The sequence below is a fragment of the Rhinopithecus roxellana genome, chromosome 4, assembly GCF_007565055.1.
Source record: "Rhinopithecus roxellana isolate Shanxi Qingling chromosome 4, ASM756505v1, whole genome shotgun sequence".
In the NCBI taxonomy this organism is placed as follows: Eukaryota; Metazoa; Chordata; class Mammalia; order Primates; family Cercopithecidae; genus Rhinopithecus; species Rhinopithecus roxellana.
Genome location: NC_044552.1, coordinates 8,719,258 through 8,739,426, shown reverse-complemented (window position 1 = coordinate 8,739,426; position 20,169 = coordinate 8,719,258). Strand labels below are relative to the sequence as shown.

The 20,169-nt window shown below is 39.4% G+C and overlaps 1 protein-coding gene across 1 annotated transcript in view; it reads left to right on the top strand.

Annotated features, from left to right (window-relative positions):
* Nucleotides 1–16,431, top strand: part of SMIM13 (small integral membrane protein 13) — a 38,746-nt gene extending 22,315 nt beyond the window's left edge. The window contains exon 2 of the mRNA XM_010357152.2: nucleotides 15,017–16,431. Within this exon, the coding sequence (XP_010355454.1) occupies nucleotides 15,017–15,216 (200 nt within the window). The 3' untranslated portion in view covers nucleotides 15,217–16,431. The remainder of the gene's footprint in view (nucleotides 1–15,016) is intronic.
* Nucleotides 16,432–20,169: the final 3,738 nt, after the last annotated feature.

Here is a 20,169-nt window from a genome sequence, read left to right as displayed (position 1 = left end):
CTTAACTTCTAGCATTGCCTAGTGTGTCATTGAGAAAGGGGTGTGCAGTAGAGGGAGAATTTTAAGAATTAGAAAAGCTCGGCTTACTTGGTTTAGTCTGCGTTTAGGACTTGGACATACTGTCTCACAGATGAGCCTTTGCTGCCTTCAGAGTAAAATGAAAATAAGGTAGTAAGATTGAAAATGGAAAAGAGCTTTTTATAAATGTGAAATCGGTATTGAGCCAGTCATCTAGCTACTTAGATGCCATCATTAAGGTGAGATTATATAACTCCATTGGAATGATTCCACAATTTACAAATACAGGAATTTGTGGTTATACTTACTGCACCTGGGCTTTTGGACTGAAAATACCTTGGGTAATGTGTCTTAGTCTGTTTGGGCTGCTGTAACAAAAATATCATAGACTGGGTGGCTTATAAACAATGAAAGTTTATTTCTCATGGTTCTGGAGGGCTGGGAAATCCAAGGTCAAGGTACTGGCAGATTTAGGGTCTGGTGAGGGCCTGCTTCCTGATTCATGGATGTCTGTCTTCTCACTGTGTCCAAACATGGCAGAAGGGGAAGGAGTGAGGGAGCTCTCTGGGGTGTTATTTTAATAAATGCATTAATCCCATTCATGAGTCTCCACCCTATGACCTAATCACCTCCCAGAGGCTTCACCTGCAAATACTATCACATTGGGGATTAAATTTCAATATATGAATTTTGGGGGCACACAAACATTCAGACTATAGCAAGTAGCAAAATGGTATTCTCATTCTCTAGATAGTGCTTTGTGTTTTAGTCATAGTGTCACCATGAAAATCTGAGAAGTTTGATACACTGTTAAGATTCATTGCTGTCTTACGTAGCTGGCTGTCTTCAAATGTCATGAGTCACTGTGTGCCTTTATTTTCTTATTTAGAAAATGGGAATAGTGATTGCTGGTCTCATTCAGATGGATTGTGTACGAGCACAATGATTGAATGTAAAAGCACTTTGTGAACTGATAACTGTATGATTGAAGGTGAAATTACACTTCTCCCCTAGGTTTGTGGTGTGTTGATGGTGATGGTTCATCACTCAAGTTCATCTATCACAACCCTTCTGCTGCCAGCATGTTTATCTTACATACAAAACAATGTACAGTGTGTTTCATGAAATTCATCATTTGAACAAATGCTTAGTTATTGGTACACAGAAGTGAGTAGTCTTTTGCTTATCTCAGAATACACACCCTCTATTGATTACTAGTTATTCTGGCATACAATGCCAGACTGAAGCAAGACATAAACTTCCTTTTAAGCTGAAAAACTGCAAAGCTCATTTTAACAGTCAGTGTATTATAGACTGTCCTTTGCCCCTCACCTCTCCTTTCTTCTCACTCTCTACTGTTTCTGTCTTACTAAATCCCAGGACATGGTTCTAGACCCATGCCCATAGAATAAGAGTTAAGAAGTTTCTGATATGTGCCTTTTGGGTCTGGGTGGGAGGAATTGTATAAGCTATACTTCTGTAAGAAGTCCGCTGTAGGCATACAGGGTGCAATTGGTAAGTCTTTTTCAGAAAAAGGCTGCCTGGGTTTTAGTGGTTTTGCTTCCTTCATTCCCCTCTCCCCCAAAATACATATGCACACCTGGGAGAAGTTAGTCACTAGGGCCCCGAGTCCAGATTAGGTTGGTCTATATTTATGGTTATACAGGTGCCTTTCCCCCTCCCAACACACACACCTGCATACACACCCCTCTCCTGGTATTTGGTGCTCTCTTACCAATATCATGTAAAGAGTGATGCTTTATTTTCTATTACATAACTTTCCACTTGTCTTCTCTTCCACTCATTGTTTGCAAGAGAATGAGTTCTGAATGCGTAAGTGCTGTATTAAACCATTCTATTAACTAGACATAATACAGTTCTACTTGAAGCAAGATACAGTCATTCTTTATGTCCACTACTGACTATCCATTATGTCGGTCATCATATCCATGGTCCTCCTGCAGCATTGTTCCACTTATCAGCAATGTCTGGCCAGTTTCTTTGTTGCTCCCCTTACATACATACCTACACTGTCTCACTAGTAAATACTGATTTTGCATTAAGCTGTGTTTTCTCAAGTCGAGTCTTCTCAGGTTCTCTGGTCAACTGTTGTTCTGTCTATCCCCCATGGACACCCCACTGCTAATCTTTTTCTTCTTTTTCTTGGCCAGTCTCCACAATTGATTGGCAGCAGCACTCATGCTTCTTTTTCACTTCTTTTTGTCTTTTCCAAGGCTGCATGTGCATCAGAATCATCTAGGGAGCTTTAAAACATGAATAAGCACAATCCCTGGAGACTGATGTTGGGATATCTGGGATGAGCTCTTGGCAATCTGCATTTTCTAAAAACTCCTCAGCAGATTTCGAAGTCTGAATGATCCCTCTTGTGAAGGGTGCAGTGTGGTCACCACATACCTTCAACTCGAATCATTGCACTGGATAATAATTTTGAATTCGCCTTACTTTTATAGGTGTTCTTTTCCCTAAAAGGGAAAATACGATTCCTGTCCTCTTGTGACCCTACCTTGCCCCGACTCTGAGTAGTTCCTCTGCTCTAGAGGTGGAGGACTTTTTGCTGTGTGGACCTTTATCAAAGGTCAGGCCTGTGTTTTAAAGGAATTCGGGCAGATTCCAAGAAGATTGAAGGTTTTGGTTAGACATTATCTAACAAAATGTTACTGCCTGCCGGGGTTTCTGTTTTGTTTTGTTTTGTTTTGTTTTGTTTTGTTTTGTTTTTGAGACGAGGTGGCTCCGTGATAGAGGCCATCCTCCAAGAGCCTATTGTCTAGTAAAGGTGGAGGAGATATCAAGATATCATTACTGGGCATCTTTTCCTGGGCTATTCCCTCCACTCCCCTTTAATCTCAAAATTAACACCCATGTCAGCTGGGCGTGGCAACTCACACCTGTAATCCCAGCACTTTGAGAGGCCAAGGCGGGAGGATCACTTGAACCGGGAGTTTGAGACCAGCCTGGGCAACAAAGCAAGACCCTATCTCTACAATAAATAAAAATTAAAAACACCCATGTCCTCTCAGGGATGGGCCCTATATCCATGTTCACTGTACCTGCTCCTAGGACTAACGCTTGAACTCAGAGATTCTACGTTGTGTTTTTTCTAGGTTTGTGTTTTAGAAAGCTGGGGGGAGGAGGAGCAATCTACAGAGAGAAGCATAGAGGAAAATGAAGCCAGTGTGCAGAGAGAAACAGATAATGCTGAGCAAATGACCTCAGTTCGTGAGAACCTTCTCCTAGTTCTCGTCCCTCGTAAGGGCGCTTCCTCCCATGCTCTCTGAGACACCCACCTCTGTAGCTTTTAGTAAATTCCCCTTTTTTGTTTAAACTGTCTTTGGGATTCTCTAACTTGAACTAAAAGCTGCTTTATTAAAATAACAAGAGATGAACTATGTATGTGACTTTCTATTTCGTGTTACATTTGTCATAAGATGATTACAAATACCATAGCTGAATAGATTTGAGCCCTATTAGCAGCAAGGAGTGTGGCATACCAGAAGTGTGTGACACAACAGTTTAGTTCAACTGAATAACAATTTGGCCATTAGATGATATGTGCAAAGCATTTTCTTACAGTTCTTGTCCCAGAGTTTTAAAAGTTAGCTATTATTATTTTTATTGTTACATAATAATTATACATATTTATGGAGTACATATATTTCAATACATAAATATAATGTACCATGATCAAAGCAAAGTATTTAGCATATCCATCAACTCAAACATTTACCATTTCTTTATGTTGGGAACATTTCAAATCTTCTAGCTATTTTGAAATATACAATAAATTATTGTATGTATTTTTTATTTTTGTGGGTACATAGTAGGTATATATAGGGAGTACATGAGATATTTTGATATGAGCATGCAATGCATAATAATCACATCAGGATAAATGCAGTATTCACTACTTCAAGCATTTATCCTTTGTGTTATAATTCTTTTATTTTTAGTTATTTTTATAAATGTACAGTAAGTTATTGACTGTGATCACCCCAACGTGCTGTCAAATAGTAGATCTTACTCATTCTATCCAAATATGTTTTTGTACCCATTAACCGTTCCCACTCCCTGCCCCTTCAATACCCTTCCCAGCCTCTGGGAACTATCATTCTACTTTCTATAAGTTCAGTTGTTTTAATTCTTAACTCCTACAAATAAGTGAGAACATACGAAGTTTGTCTTTCCGTGCTTGGCTTTTTTCATTTAACATCCTCCAGTTTCATCTATGTTATTGCAAGTGACAGGATCTCATTCTTTTCTATGGCTGAATAGTATTCCATTGTGTATATGTACCACATTTTTAAAATCCATTTGTCTGTTGATGGACACCTAGGTTGCTTCCAAATCTTGACTATTGTGAATAGTACTGCAGTAAACATGGGAATGTAGGTATCTCCTCAGTATATTGATTTCCTTTTTTTAGGGGGGGTAGGTGGGGAAATACCTAGCAGTGGGATTGCTGGATCATATGGTAGTTTTATTTTTAGATTTTTAAAGGAACCTCCAAATTGTTCTCCGTAGTGGTGTTACTAACTTATGTCCACAATGTTTCCACCAGCATTGTACAAGGGTTCCTTTTTTCTCCACATTCTCACCCAGCATTCATTATTGTCTATCTTTTGGATAAAAGCCGTTTTAACTAGGTGAGATGATATCTCATTGTAGTTTCGTTTTGCATTTCTCTGATGATCAGGGATGTTGAGCACCTTTTTATATACCTGTTTGCCATTTGCATGTCTTCTTCTGAGAAATGTCTATTCAGATCTTTTGCCCATTTTTAATTGAATTATTACACTTTTTTCCTGTAGAGTTGTTTGAGCTCTTTATATGTTGTAGTTATTAATCCTTTGTCAGATGGATAGTTTGCATATATTTTCTCCCATTCTGTCGGTTGTCTCTTCATCTTACTGGTTGTTTCCTTTGCTGCGCAGAAGCTTTTAAACTTGATGGGATCCCGTTTGCCCGTTTTTGCTTTGGTTGGTTGTGCTTTTGAGGTATCACTGAAGAAATCTTTGCTTAGGCCAGTGTCCCAGAGAGTTTCCTCAGTGTTTTCTTATCGTTGTTTCATAATTTGAGGTCTTAAATATATAAGTCTTAAGCCGTTTTGATTTGATTTTTGTATATGGTGAGAGATAGGAGTCTAGTTTCATTCCTTTGCATATGGATATCCAGTTTCCCCAGCACTCATTCAAGAGACCATGTCCTCTTCTTTCAGGTTGAAGAACTCCCTTTAGCACTTCTTGTAGGATAGGTTTGGTGTTGACTAAATCCCCTAGCGGGAAAGTCTTAATTTCTCCTTCATGTTTGAAGGATATTTTTGCTTGATATACTGTTCTAGGATATTTTTTTTTCCTTCAGCACTTTAAATATGTCATGCCATGGCCAGGCATGGTAGCTCACACCTGTAATCCCAGCATTTTGGGAGGCCGAGGCTGGTGGATCACCTGAGGTCAGGAGTTTGAAACCAGCCTGGCCAATGTGGTAAAACCCCATCTCTACTAAAAATACAAAAATCAGCTGGGCATGTTGGCGTGCACCTGTAATGCCAGCTACTTGGGAGGCTGAGGCAGGGGAATCACCTGAACCCGGGAGACAGGTTGCAGTGAGCCGAGATAGTGCTACTGCACTCCAGTCTGGGCAACAGAGTGAGACTCCATCTTTAAAAAAAAAAAAAAAAAAAAAAAAAAAAAAAGCCTGGCGTGGTGGCTCACGCCTGTAATTCCAGCACTTTGGGAGGCCAAGGCAGGTGGATCCCTTGAAGTAAGGAGTTTGAGACCAGCCTGGCCAACATGGTGAAACCCCGTGTCTACTAAAAATACAAAAATTAGCTGGGTGTGATAGTGCACACCTGTAATCTCAGCTACTCGGGAAGCTGAAGCAGAAGAATTGCTTGAACCTGGGAAGTAGAAGTTGCAGTGAGCTGAGATCATGCCATTGCACTCCAGACCAGCCGCGGTGACAGAGTGAGACCCTGTGTTTAAAAAAAAAAAAAAAAAGGCCATGCCACTTTCTCCTGACCTGTAAGGTTTCCACTGAGAGGTTGACTGCCAGACATGTTCAAGCTTCTGAGTATCTTATTTGTTTCTTTTCTCTTGCTGCCTTCATGATCCTTTCTTTGTCCTTTACCTTTGGGAGTTTGACTATTAAATGCCTTGAAGTAGTCTTCTTTGGGTTAAATCTGCTTGGTGTTCTGTAACTTTCTTGTACTGGAGTATTGATACCTTTCTCTAGGTTTGAGAAGTTCTCTGTTATCTCTTTAAATAAACTTTGTACCCTAATCTCTCTCTCTACCTCCTCTTTAAGGCCTATAATTCTTAGATTAGCCCTTCTGAGGTCATTCTCTAGATCTTGTAGATGTACTTCTTTTTTCTTTTGTCTCCTCTGACTGCATATTTTCATTTATTTTATTTATTTTGAGACGGAGTCTCGCTCTGTTGCCCTGGCTGGCGTGCAGTGGCACAATCTTGGCTCACCACAACCTCCGCCTCCCGTGTTCAAGCGATTCTCCTGCCTCAGCCTCCCGAGTAGCTGGGACTACAGGTGCATGCCACCATGCCCAGCTAATTTTTGTATTTTTAGTAGAGACGGGGTTTCACTATGTTGGCCAAGCTGGTCTCGAACTTCTGGCCTCGTGATCCGCCTGCCTCGGCCTCCCAAAGTGCTGAGATTATAGGCGCGAGCCATGGCGCCCAGCCCTGGCTGCATATTTTCAAATAGCCTGTCTTCAAGGTCACTGATTTTCTTCTGCTTGATCAGTTCTGCTGTTGAGAGGCTCTGATGCATTCTTCAGTATTTCCGTTGAAGTTTTCAGCTCCAGATTTCTACTGGATTTTAAAAAATTATTTCAATCTTTTTGTTAAATTTATCTGATAGGATTCAAATTCATTCTGTTATCTTTAATTTTGTTGAGCCTCCTCAAAACAGCTATTTTCCTCTCTCTGAAAGGTCACGTATCTCTGGGAGTGGTCTCTGGTTCCTTAATGAGTTCATTTGGTGAGGTCATGTTTTCCTGGATGGTCTTGATGCTTCTGAATGTTTATTGGTGTCTGGTCATTGCAGAGTTAGGTGTTTATTGTAGTCTTCACAATCTGGGCTTCTTTGTACCTATCCTTCTTGGGAATGCTTTCCAAGTATTTGAAGGGACTTGGGCATTGTGATCTAAGTCTTTGTTCACTGTAGCCATGTCTTCATTAGGAAGCATCCCAAGCCCAGATATGCTGTGGCTCTTACAGACTTGTAGAGGCACCACCTTAGTTGTCTTAGGTAAGATCCAGAAGAATTCTCTGGGTTAGCAAGCAGAAACTCTTGTTCTCTTCCCTTACTTTTCCCAAAATAAATGGAATCTCTGTCTGTGCTGAGCTGCCTGGAGCTGGGGAAGGGGTAACATAGTCACCCCTGTGGCCACCACAGCTGGGACTATGCTGAGTCAGACTCGAAACTAGCATAACAGTGGGTCTTGATTGAGGCTTATGGTGACCACTGCCTGGCTGCCACTTATGTTTGCTCAAAACCCAAGGGCTCTACAGTCAGCAGGTGGTGAATCCATTCAGGCTTGTGTCCTTCCCGTTAGGGTGGGGTGAGTTCCCCGCTAGCTGTCTGGGAGCCAGGGCCAGGAGTTGGGAAACTTACAGATTTACCTGGTGCTCTCTGTTCTACTGCAGCTAAGCTGGCACTGAAGCTGCAAGACAAAACCCCTCCCAGTCTTCCCTTTCCTCAGAGAACTGTTTCCTTGTGGCCACAACTGCCCTAGGCCCACAGGGACTACTGTCTTCCAGCCACCAGTGTTCACTCAAGGCTCAGTGTATTAGTCCGCTTTCATGCTGCTGATAAAGACATACCTGAGATTGGGCAATTTACAAAATAAAGAGGTTTAATTGGATTTACAGTTCCACATGGCTGGGAAACCCTCACAATTATGGCGGAAGGCAAGGAGCAAGTCTCATCTTACATGGATGGCAGCAGCCAAAGAGAGAATGAGGAAGACGCAAAAATGGAAACCCCTGATAAAACCGTCAGATCTTGTGAGACTTATTCACTACCAGGAGAACAGTATGGAGGAAACTGCCCCCTATGATTCAGTTATCTCCCACTGGGTCCCTCCCACAACACGTGGCAATTATGGGAGTACAATTCCAAAAGAGATTTGTGTGGGGACACAGCCAAACCATATCACTCAGTTAGCTTGTGGTGAGATTTGGGTGGGGACACAGCCAAACCATATCACTTAGTTAGCTTGTGGTGAAAGCTGTCATGACTTAGTCTCTCCTTCAGGACAGTGGACTTCCCTCTGGCCCAGGGCATGTCCAGAAATACCATCTAGGAGCCAAGACCTGGAACTGAGGACACCAGGAGGCTGCTTAGTGTTCTGTCCCACTGTAGCCGAGCTGGTACCCAAGCTGCAAGACAAAGTTCTCTTCACTCTTTTCTCTCCTTTCCTTGAGTAAGAGTTTCTGCTCATAGCCACCACAGCTCAGAATGTGCTGGGTCACATCTGAGGCCAACATGGCTCTGAGTCTCACTCAAGGCCCTCAGTAAGTACTGTTTGGCTGCCACTGTTGACTATTTAGGTTCCAGGGGCTGTGTACTAAGCAGGCAGTGAATCCTGCTAGGAGCAGGTCCTTCCATTCAAGGCAACAGATTCCCATCTGGCCCAGGGTGTATCTGGAAATGTCAGCTGGGAGCCAGGGCCCAGAATGGCAATCTCATGTGTCTGCTTGGTACCCTGTTCTAGTATGGCTAAGCTGATAACCAAGTTGTAAGACCAAGTCCTCTTTACTCTCTCCTCTCCTCTCTCCTCAAACAGAGGGAAGAAGTCTCTCGCAGATCTGTGAGCTGTACTGCTTGTGGTTGAGGAGTGGTAATGCAAGCACTCCCTTGGTTGCCCCAGGTGGTGTCTCACTAGGTCGTGCGCTCCCTAAGTCCACTGGCTCCAAGCCCATCCCAGCACAGCACGAGGACTCGTCCAGGAATTTTAGTCCTTGTGACTTAGACTCCCTTTCAAGTTTACTGAGGTCCCCAGAGCACTTCAGCCCATGGTGGTAGGGCTTGCTGGAACTCAGGTTCCAGTTGCTGGGGTGGGCAATTCCCCTATGGTTAGAACTGGTCTAACTGCTCCCTATGTGGGTGCAGACTGAGTTCTGTCCTGCCTTGCTTTCTCCTGTGACAGGACAGAGTCCCATAATCACTATGCTCTCCCTCCCCCAGGCATACAGATTCTCTTTCCATGCCGTGTGACTGCTGCTGACAGAGGAGGGAGGGTAGCGTAGGCATTTTGAGACTATCTTTCCTCTTCAGTACCTCTTTTATTAATATGATGTTAAAACCAGGTACTGTGATCATTCACCTGATTTTTGATTTTTATGAAGGTGCTTTTTTGTGTGGATAGTTGTTCAGTTTCGCATTGCTACAGGGGTGATAATCACTAGAGGCTTCTGTTTGGCCATCTTGCTCTTCCTCCCTCCTCTCTAATTGTATTTTTGTACCCACTAATCAACCTCTCTTCATCCCCTCCCCACCTCAACACTTCCCGGACTCCAATAACCATCACTCTACTCTAGCTCTGTAAGATCAACTTTTTTAGCTGCCACATATGAGTGAGGTGATGTGATATTTGTCTTTCTGTGTCTGACTTATTTCACTTAACATAATAACCTCCAGCTCCATCCATGTTGCTGCAAATGACAGGACACATTCTTTATGGCGGAATAGTATTCTGTTGTGTATCTGTGCCACATTTTCTTTATCCATTTATCCATTGCTGGCACTTAGGTTGATTTCATATTTTGCTATTGTGAATAGTTCTGCAATAAACATGAGCATGTATGGAAATATCTCTTGAATATACCGATTTCCTTTCTTTTGGATATATAAACCAACAGGAGCATTGTTGGATCATATGGTAAATCTGTTTTTAGTTTTTTGAGGAACTTGAATGTTCTTGGTGGGTGTGTCAAATCAGTTGACTGTTAATACATGGATTTATTTCTGGATTCTCTATTCTGTTCCATTTGTCTGTGTGTCTCTTTTTATGTTAGTACCATGATGTGTTGGTTGCTATAGCTTTGTGGTATATTTTTAAGTCAGGTAGTGTGATTCCTCCTAGTTATTAGTATTGTCATGTCTAACATAGCAGTTGAATAGCTTATTGGCAGTTGTATCTGGCACAGTAATACCTCTCTTAGTTTATTCTTTGCTCAGTCATACTGCTCCTGGTATATATTCATTGGGGCTTTAATAATGGTTTTTTTCCTCAAAACAGATGTGTCATGTGTCGTTTTCCCATTCAAACTGCCCAGCATTTTTAGTCTCATCCTTTGTTCAGACTATGAACACTCTTTGATAAATAGCCTATGGTAGAAGCATCAGATCTTCCTAATCCTAAGTACTATGATATGGAAACACCCCCCTTCCTGTTCTCCTGTGTCTCCCCAGAATTACACCTCTGTAAGAACTTAGTCATTTTGCTTGTAGGACAACTTGTTGAACTTTCCTCAGTTTAGTGAATTGACTGCAGTTCTTATCTAAACTACAATTTATCTCTTTCCTTTGTACTCCCAACCTATCATTACAGTAGTCATTGTAAGAAAAACAAAACAACTGGGTATTTGTTCTTTTTGGCTGCCCAATAGATGAACTCCATAGTTATATTAGGGGAATTCCATACCTCACAGTGTTTTGTGAGAAACAGTGTCACTACTGCATGTTTCCCCCCAGCCCTCACACAGCCTGTACCCAGACAGAATTGGGTGAAAAATGCATACTGTTCAAGCTTACCTCTCTCCAGATTTGAGGATAAAAATTACAGCAGTATGGAGTTGGAGTGGTTCAGCTGGCCAGGGTGGGCAGGGGAGTGGTGAGTGGACATAGTAGCCATAACTTGCTTCTCCAAACTCTGGAATTTTTCTCATTGACACCACATTCTGGTTCTGAATTTTTACTTGAGATTGAATCCCTTACATTGGTTGCTGACAGTGATTACCAAAAAAATTTTTTTGATTCCTCTTACTAAAATTGGGGGAGAGTCTATGATCTAGCTGAATGCTCTTATATCCCAAGCCTCTGAAAGCTAGAGTGGTCCTCAGTTCCTTGTCTTGTAGATTTCCGTGCTGAGAGACTTACTCTTTCTTAACCATCCCAAGAGCACTATAGTACTTTATGATGGTGGGAACCCCAATGGTGAGGCCCTTTATCATAGTCTTTCCAGGCAAAGGATTTCCTCTCTCTTCTTTATGGTCATTTTATACATTGTAGCCACTGTTGGAATCTTTGGCTTTAATAACATCAAGAGCATCAGTTTTTAGCAAGATTATAATTCTCTGATAGTAAATTTACCACTGTAATATCTGTTTAGCACAAAAACCCTGATCAAGTGAGTTCTTTTAGCTTTTAGGTTACATTTTCGAGTCTAACCTGAGAGTTAAGAGAAGTTTTCCTTAGTATCTGTTGAAGTCAACTGACCTTGTTAATTTAGGCCAATTAATGGCTTTGAGGTATTTACAAAATATAAGTCTACAGAGTATTCATGATGTACTTACCGGTTTCTTTCTCATTTATCCCAATTACCAAAGCCATGTGTGTTCATTGTGGAAAAATTTGGTAAGTACAGAGAAATTTATTTTTTTAAAAAAACAAGGTAGGTCTCCAAATTGATCTACAGATTAAATGCAGTTCCTATCAAAATTCTTGGTGCCTTTTTTTAAAAAAAAAACTTATATCGATAAAATGATTCTAAAATTCCCATGGAAATGACTCAGAATAGTCAAAACAGTCTTGAAAAAGAACATTGATGGACTCAAATTTCCTGATTTTTAAACTTAATATAAAGCTACTGTAACCAACATGGTATGGGACTAGAATAATGATAGGCATATGCAGGTTAATGGGATGGAATTGAGAGTCCAGAAATAAACTGTAACATTTATGACCAATTGCTTTTTGACAAAGGTGCCAATATAATGTAATGGTGGAGGAAAATAATCTTCTCAACAAATGATCCTGGAACACTTGATTTCCGCATGCAAAAGGATGAATTTTGACCCCTCTCTTACACCAAAATTAACAAAAGTGGATTAAAGACTTACATCTTTTTTTTTTTTTTTTTTTTTTTTTGAGACGGAGTCTTGCTCTGTCGCCCAGGCTGGAGTGCAGTGGCCTATCTCAGCTCACTGCAAGCTCCGCCTCCCGGGTTTACGCCATTCTCCTGCCTCAGCCTCCCGAGCAGCTGGGACTACAGGCTCCCGCCACCTCGCCCGGCTAGTTTTTTGTATTTTTTAGTAGAGATGGGGTTTCACCGTGTTAGCCAGGATGGTCTCGATCTCCTGACCTCGTGATCCACCCGTCTCGGCCTCCCAAAGTTCTGGGATTACAGGCTTGAGCCACCGCGCCCGGCCATAAGACTTACATCTAAGAGCAAAACTATAAACTCGTAGAAGAACTACATAGTTGTAAATCTTCATGATGTAGGATTGGTCAGTGGTTTCCTAGATACGCCATCCAAAGTACAAGCAAACAAAGGGAAAAATGATGCATTAGGCTTCCTTAAAAACTTTTGTGCTTCAAAGGACTTTTTCAAGATAGTGAAAAGCTGGCCCACAGAATGGGAGAAAATATTTGCAAATCATACACCTGATAAGCATCTAATGTCTAGAATATACTAAGAACTGTTACAACTCAATAATAAAAAGCAACTAAATTTAAAAACTGGGAATAAGAAATGAATAGATATTTCTCCAAAGAAGATAATAGATGGCTAATAAGAACATGAAAAGATGTCGAACATCATTAGTCATGAGGGAAATGCAAATCAAAGTTTCATGATATACTGTCATGCCTGCTAGGAGTCCTGTAATAAAAAAGATGGACAATAAAGTGTTGGTGAGGATGTAGAGAAATTGGAACCTCATACATTGCAGGTGGGAATGTAAAGTGTTGTAGCTGCTTTGCAGTTTGCAAGTGTTTAAACACAGAGTTACCATATGACCCAGCAATTGCCTTCTAGATAGATACACCCAAGATAAATGAGAACATAGGTCCATGGAGAAACGTGTACACAAATATCCATTGTAGTCAAAAAGTGGCAACTTTGTTTCCTGTAATAGCCAAAAGTAGAAACTTCTAAATGTCTATCAATTGGTAAATCCTTAAACAGAATGTAATATGTACATAAAATGAAATATTATTCAACCATAAAAAGAAATGAAGTGCTGATGCTTACAACACAGTGGACACACGTAGCGGAACATGGGCTGAGTTTGAAAAACCAGACACAGAGGCCACGTATTGTATGATTCCATTAAAATGACATGTTCAGAACAGGCAAATCCATAGAGACAGAAAGTAGATTAGTGGTTGCCAGGGGCTAGTAGGAGCAGGGATGGGGAGTGACCTTTAATGGGTATGAGGTTTCTGTTGGGGTTGATGAAAACATTTTGGACTTCAGTAGTGGTGATGGTTGTACAATCTTGTGGATATGCTAAAAAACACTGAATTGTATACTTTAAAAGGATGAATTTTATGGTATGTGAATGACATCTCAATTTAAAAACCCAGCAAAAGTTACCTCAGATCCCACTGCCTAAGGACAACCAAATCGAGCATTTTAGAAAAGGCCTAATGCCAGGCACCTCAGCCCCTTTGATACCTTCTCTTTCAATTCCTCACTATAGCTTTGTGAATCTTCTGTCAGAACTGGAACTCCTGACTCCTTCCTCAGTGTTCTTTCCACTAATTTGCTCTGCCTGTTTTACACAGAATTTTAGGTAAAGAGAGAAGATGCTAATTTGGAATATCATTAAAATAATATTTTACAAAGTTGGGTGCTTTACTCAAACACACAGTTGACCAGAAAATATTTATGGTTTGGTTCAGGTAACACTCAGCACCCAAGCTTAAAGCAAAAACTTGAGAAATGGATTAAATCTCTGAAGTTCGTCTTTAGTGTCAAGGGGTTTATAGTAATTTTTTTCCAGAGATTGTAAGAAAAAACAAGTAAAATTAGAAACTCCCCTTACATATTCATTTATCTTGGCCTGGATTAACACTGGACAAGAAAAGCTGGTTGTATTTTGTTTTCACAAAATATGCTATGTTTCATTTCTATTCTGTGCAGCTGGAGTCTTTAAAGTAGACAGCATCAAGAAAACACATGAGCATGAAAAACCTTGTTAGGATGGTTAATTTAGTTTATTTTATGCTCTTAACATTTTAGAGCAACCAAGCATAGGTTCAGAGGTTTTCTCCTGTGTGTTCCTTTATTGATTAATGTTTGTTCCTTATTAGTGAACATTTAAAAACCTTACTACTCCTTGCAAAAACAAGACTTGTTTTTTTTTTTTTTTGTTAAAAGAGAATTAGTCATACTTTCTAATGACATTGACATGAAAATATTGTATTTGTAAAATCTGTGTTTTAAACACCTTGAATCTAAGATATTGGTGCTGTGGCTTTAGTTTTTCATCATATAATTTAAGAAATTTTCTTTGAAAATTATTTCCAGAAACTTATGGATAGCTTGGTCCTGGCTGAGTAGTTTTCATCATAGTGCTGTTAAGTCCTGCTATTTAAGGCCATATAGATTCTGATTGAAACAAACTTGCTTTTAGTAAATAAATAGCACTGAGATATGGAAGTCCAAGTAAATGGCAAAGTGAATTCTCTTTCCCAGAAAAATGCTCTCAAAAATTTGATTTTAATATAAGTAACACTTTTACTTAGATATCATAAACTCATTTTGATTTTACTGTAGATGGACTCAGCCCGAATTCTAAATTCTATGAGGGTAGAGACTGTTTTTGCCATTACTGTAATCCCAGAGTTTATCCTTATTCCTCATACAAAAAATGTTTGTTATATCATTATATATTTGTAATTATGTATATTTGTATATATTATTTTGTAATATACCTCCCCATTAACTATAACGTTCTGAATTGATAACATTGTGTGTAATAACTTTTCTTAATGTTTTTGTCTTTCTCTATAGGTTGGTATTTTGTATGGCATCTTTTTTTATCAAAATTCAAGTTTCTCCGGGAACTGGTAGGAGACACAGGATCCCAAGAGGGAGATCATGAGCCTTCAGGGTCTGAAACTGAAGAAGACACTTCCTCCTCTCCACACAGAATCAGATCCGCTCGCCAAAGGAGGGCACCTGCTGATGAAGGCCACAGACCCCAGACATAGTCGTGTACTCGTGAAGGATGAAAAGGCAGTTGCTAGCTTCTGTCTTTTAGTGACTTGGCTTTGAAATTTACTGATGACTGAAGAACATTTGTATTGGATTTTAAGTCCAATTTGAAAAAAGATTTACATGTAAGCCATATAAAAATAAAGGGAATTAAAACCAAATTGGACTATTATACATTTCATCTTAAAGATAATCTTTTGTTTCACTAGCTTTCTACTTATACTTTTATTCCTTGGCTTTTGGGCTTATTTTCTTGCACTGCTGCAGATCTGGTAAACATTAAAGGCTTGAAAAACCATATTTTGTTAGCCCTAAAGTGTACATTTTTCTTCCCACTTTAACTTGTCTGAAATTGGGATGCATCTCATTACTGTCAACCAGGTGATAGTCATGTAATTCTCCTACTGTGTGCATGTGCGAATTTACAGCTTGTCATCATGTCATTCCTTTAACCAACATGTGTTTTGTTGGTATCAAATGTGTCAGGTTTAACTGACATTTTAAAATGTCTTCAAAAAGATTACACTATGATTCAGCATTGAAACGAAAAGTTATTGTGTATGCAGAAAAGCATGGAAACAGAGCAGCGGGGCGTACATTTGATATTAGTGAAGCAAATATTCGTCGCTGGAGAAATGATCGCAATTCCATATTTTCCTGCAAAGCAACAACAAAATGTTTTACGGGACCTAAGAAAGGTAGATACCCACAAGTAGACGAAGCTGTACTACATTTCGTCAGTGAGACACGTGCAAAAGGACTGCCTATCACACGCCAAGCAATGCAATTGAAGGCAGGAGAAATTGCCAAAACCCTGGGAATTGATGAAACAAAATTCAAAGCGACAAGAGGCTGGTGTGACCGATTCATGCGCCGAGCAGGACTGTCGTTAAGGCATCAAACATCGTTTTGTCCCGAGCTCCCCGCTGCCATTAAACAGAAGACAGTGTTGGAGCACTCTTTCAAGAAGTGCTGCATAACCAGTCCTCTTGACAACACCGGGAGAGATGTTATGTGGAAAAACGCAGACATCAATGACTGTGGTTTGAAAAGTGATTCAGAGGAGTTGGATTCAGAATATGAAGTTATAATTATAACTTAACCAATTTATTTCACACATTTTCTTTACATATGCACAAGAGTGATGTGATAAAAATCTGTTAAAGTGCTGTTTCAATAAATACAAAATAAACGTTTTCTGTGATATGAAAGCATTGTGTCATAGTTTAATGGGCAGTGTTTTTTCTTAGTGATACATATGGTGCATCTTAACAATTGGTAGTATCTTAGGTTAAATTAAGAATGGTAGCTTGTAAATTTATTTTTCTTTTTAAGATAGCAGTTATTTATTGGGGAATTTGATTCTGACTCATAATGTTAAACTTGTTATCCTGTGTGAAACACATTTCTGGGGGGCCAGGTAACCTATTCGATATTTTAGAGTAGTAACTTAGGAATCTAAGAACTATCTTCTACTTCAGGAAGAGTGGAATTAGTTACTCCCTTTGTATAGGAGGACTTTATGCTCAAGGAATGTGTTGTGGAGAAAAACACTTCTTCCCAAACAGCAATTCATTGACGAGACCTCAAAGGTAATGCGTATTGAGGAAAACAGTAGTGGGTGAAAATACCCGCTTAGCTGTAAAATGACTCTCTTGCCAGGTTTCCATGTTTGTCTTAACTGAACTCTGGACTGAGTGTTTACCAGGGAGGAGAGATGTGAATTAAACAACCTTCCTGTTTAGTGTTACCTGCTTTGTACAAGAATGAAATGCAAAGCCAACTTATTTTATTAATCCAAGTTCTTTTTATGTTTTTTTTTAACCTTTATTAAGGACTAGTCATCACAAAATATTTAACCTCTATTTTATGATGGTGTGTTATGATGTTTGATACCTCATACTTCTTGCTTAGAGTTTTGTTTAACAGTGCACTGGCTCTGTCCCAATATTTGTGATGAACACCTCTTTGCTATATTGTAGCTCTTGGAGATACTAAAAGGGAATTCACAGAACATTACTTTAGTTTTATGTGTTTGCTAGGGGAAGATTTCCTAGCTGCTGAGAGCGAGGCACAGTCTTTCTGTCTTCATTTCTTTTTTTTTTTTTTTTTTTTCTTTTTTTTTTTTTTTTTTTGAGGCGGAGTCTTGCTCTGTCTCCCAGGCTGGAGTGCAGTGGCCGGATCTCAGCTCACTGCAAGCTCCGCCTCCTGGGTTCCCGCCATTCTCCTGCCTCAGCCTCCCAAGTAGCTGGGACTACAGGCGCCCGCCACCTCGCCCGGCTAGATTTTTGTATTTTTAGTAGAGACGGGGTTTCACTGTGTTCGCCAGGATGGTCTCGATCTCCTGACCTTGTGATCCGCCCGTCTCGGCCTCCCAAAGTGCTGGGATTACAGGCTTGAGCCACCGCGCCCGGCCCATTTCTTTATTAGATACAATTTTCTATTTTTATGTGACTCTAGGGCATAACAAAACAGTGACGGTTTCAAGCATTAATTTTAATGCTTCCTACTAGCTAAATATCATCTTAAAATGATTATCAGAAAAAATAATGCCCCCAAAACTTTTCGGTACTGGGAGGATATTTAAATTAGATTTTTCATAGTCTAATGTTTTGAACCATGGATTCTGTTTTATGGTGAATACCTAAGGTTTAGATAATAGTTGCTGGAAAGTTTAAAGTAGCTGGTGAGCTTCCTGTTATGTCACTATTAAAGAATTGATGGGCTGATGTAACTCTCCCGCCGAAATGTACAAGGGTCATGCCCAAATTCATACAGGTTAACTTTTGTAGAGGTATATATGTTGGCATTATTTATTGACATTTATGCTTTAAGCATGTCTTATTTTATGTAATTTTAAGAAATACTCTATTTAACTTGTGAAATACACCTAAAAGCATACTAGTTAGCTCTTAACCTCTCACTTAGGGAGGGTAAAGAAACATCACTGATGCCAATATGAAGATCTCTAAAATCCTTTGTTTAGAACTTTGTTCTCTTCGTGCACCTCACAACACACTTACCATGGTACACATTTCTTAATGCCACTAAGAAAGGCAAGATAGTTAACACAATTATTTATGTGGTATAGTGTTTCTTTTCCTGTTTTAGTGCTTTTGTAGCGAAACTTATCAGAACTGCATCACAACTGCATTTTCAGTCTCAGTGGGAGGTGAACTAGCCTGTGTTTAATTAGAGCTTAAAAGTGTATAAGCATTAAAAACACATACATGTATTAGAATCTTGTCTAATCCCTCACAAAGGATGATGGTGATCAGCATGCCATCTTTTGAAGATTAATTCTAAAATGGAGGACTCTGGTAGGTTGTTCTATTTCCTTCCCAATCAGCCATTCATTTCCAAATGTTTTGCCTTTGAAACTTTTTGTGAAAATTGCCTGTACCAATTGCATTGGTTGTGTTGCTCTGATTTAAATGCCAAAAATACTAAATATTTGTGTAGTGCTGTTAAATGAGGTTTTTGATATTTCCACCACTTGATGAATTTTGTAGTGATATTTTCGTAGTTGAAACAAGTATATTGCTCTGGTGGACAGCCACCTCACAGACATGCAGACCCATTTCTTTCGATATTAGGTTTAACACCCATTTTAATTTTATTTTGCTGAAGGTTTGGAATATATAAAGTAATGGATTCACAAAATATGATATCTTAAAACGTGTTGAAAGATTTGAAAGTGGTACATTTTTACTTTTAAGAGCAACAATTTTTGAAATTAGTCAACGATGCAGTCTTTTTTAAAAGTCAGTTTTCTCAAGTAGTATGTTGTAATGTAAGATGTGACTGATATAACTAGATTTTGACTGGTAAACTTTAAGTGCTTTTACATTTGAGGTTGACTTTAAAAAGCCATTGAGCAGCCCTCAGAGGTTATGGACTCTCAAGGGACTAATGGAATAGTGTTCTGTTGTGAAGTCTAGAACTAAAGCACTTTGTATTGTCTGCTTCTAAAGTGTCCTATAGTTTTTAACTTAAAGTGTGAAGAGTAACATTTTATCTTATGGCAATTAAAGTTACATTTTTCATTTGTTGATGTACATGTGCTACCTGTTTTATGGGGAATGTTTAACATGATCCTCCAAGTTGGTTCTGTGCGTAACCATTCACCAAATACTGCTGCTGTGGTTCCTTGAAGGAAATATTCTGTGCTCTGCTATGATGCATTGCCATCTTGCTGCTTGACAATAGGTTTATAAAGACTTAGAATTATGTGTTTTAATAGTACCTTTGTATATATAACAAGATGTAAAATTAAAGATGAGGAATGTATGTAAATGATCATTCACTGTTTTTGTTATAAAACTGGTCAGTACTATAAAGCTTCTGTGGTTTGTATGATGTTTTAACTTTCACTTTAAACTGCATAGAATAAATTAAAATGAATACAACAAAAGTTGTGTGTCTCTGATTGATAAAGGATGCTAAGTGTGAAGGGTGCCGGGGACATAAAGGGATTTGAAAGCAGCCATTCTTACTAATGGTCAGCACTTCACCCCATTTTTCAAACTACAAATCTAGAAGAATAAGAGGATAGCAATAATATTTCTTAGTGCCATGAAAGTAAATGACTTAGGACATATATATAGCATTAAAGGACACACACACACACACACACACACACACACACACACACACACACATATAGTGTTAGAGCTACATTATTACATTTACCTTATTTAACTTTTTGCTTTCTTCCCATGCTGTATTCAACACCCTCAAGGTTGTTTTGTTAACTTGTTTGCCATAGATCATGTTTCACATTTTTGTTAGTATTAACCACCAGGAAGATTGAGGAAACTCATCAAAGCCAAGTAAAAAGATGGAGGAGTTTCTTTGAGAATGCAGTTGAGATAGAAAGCCATGAATTTCATTGGCTGGGGCAAGTTGTGACTTCTCCAGGACTGCTCAGCTGCCAAGAATGTAGGATG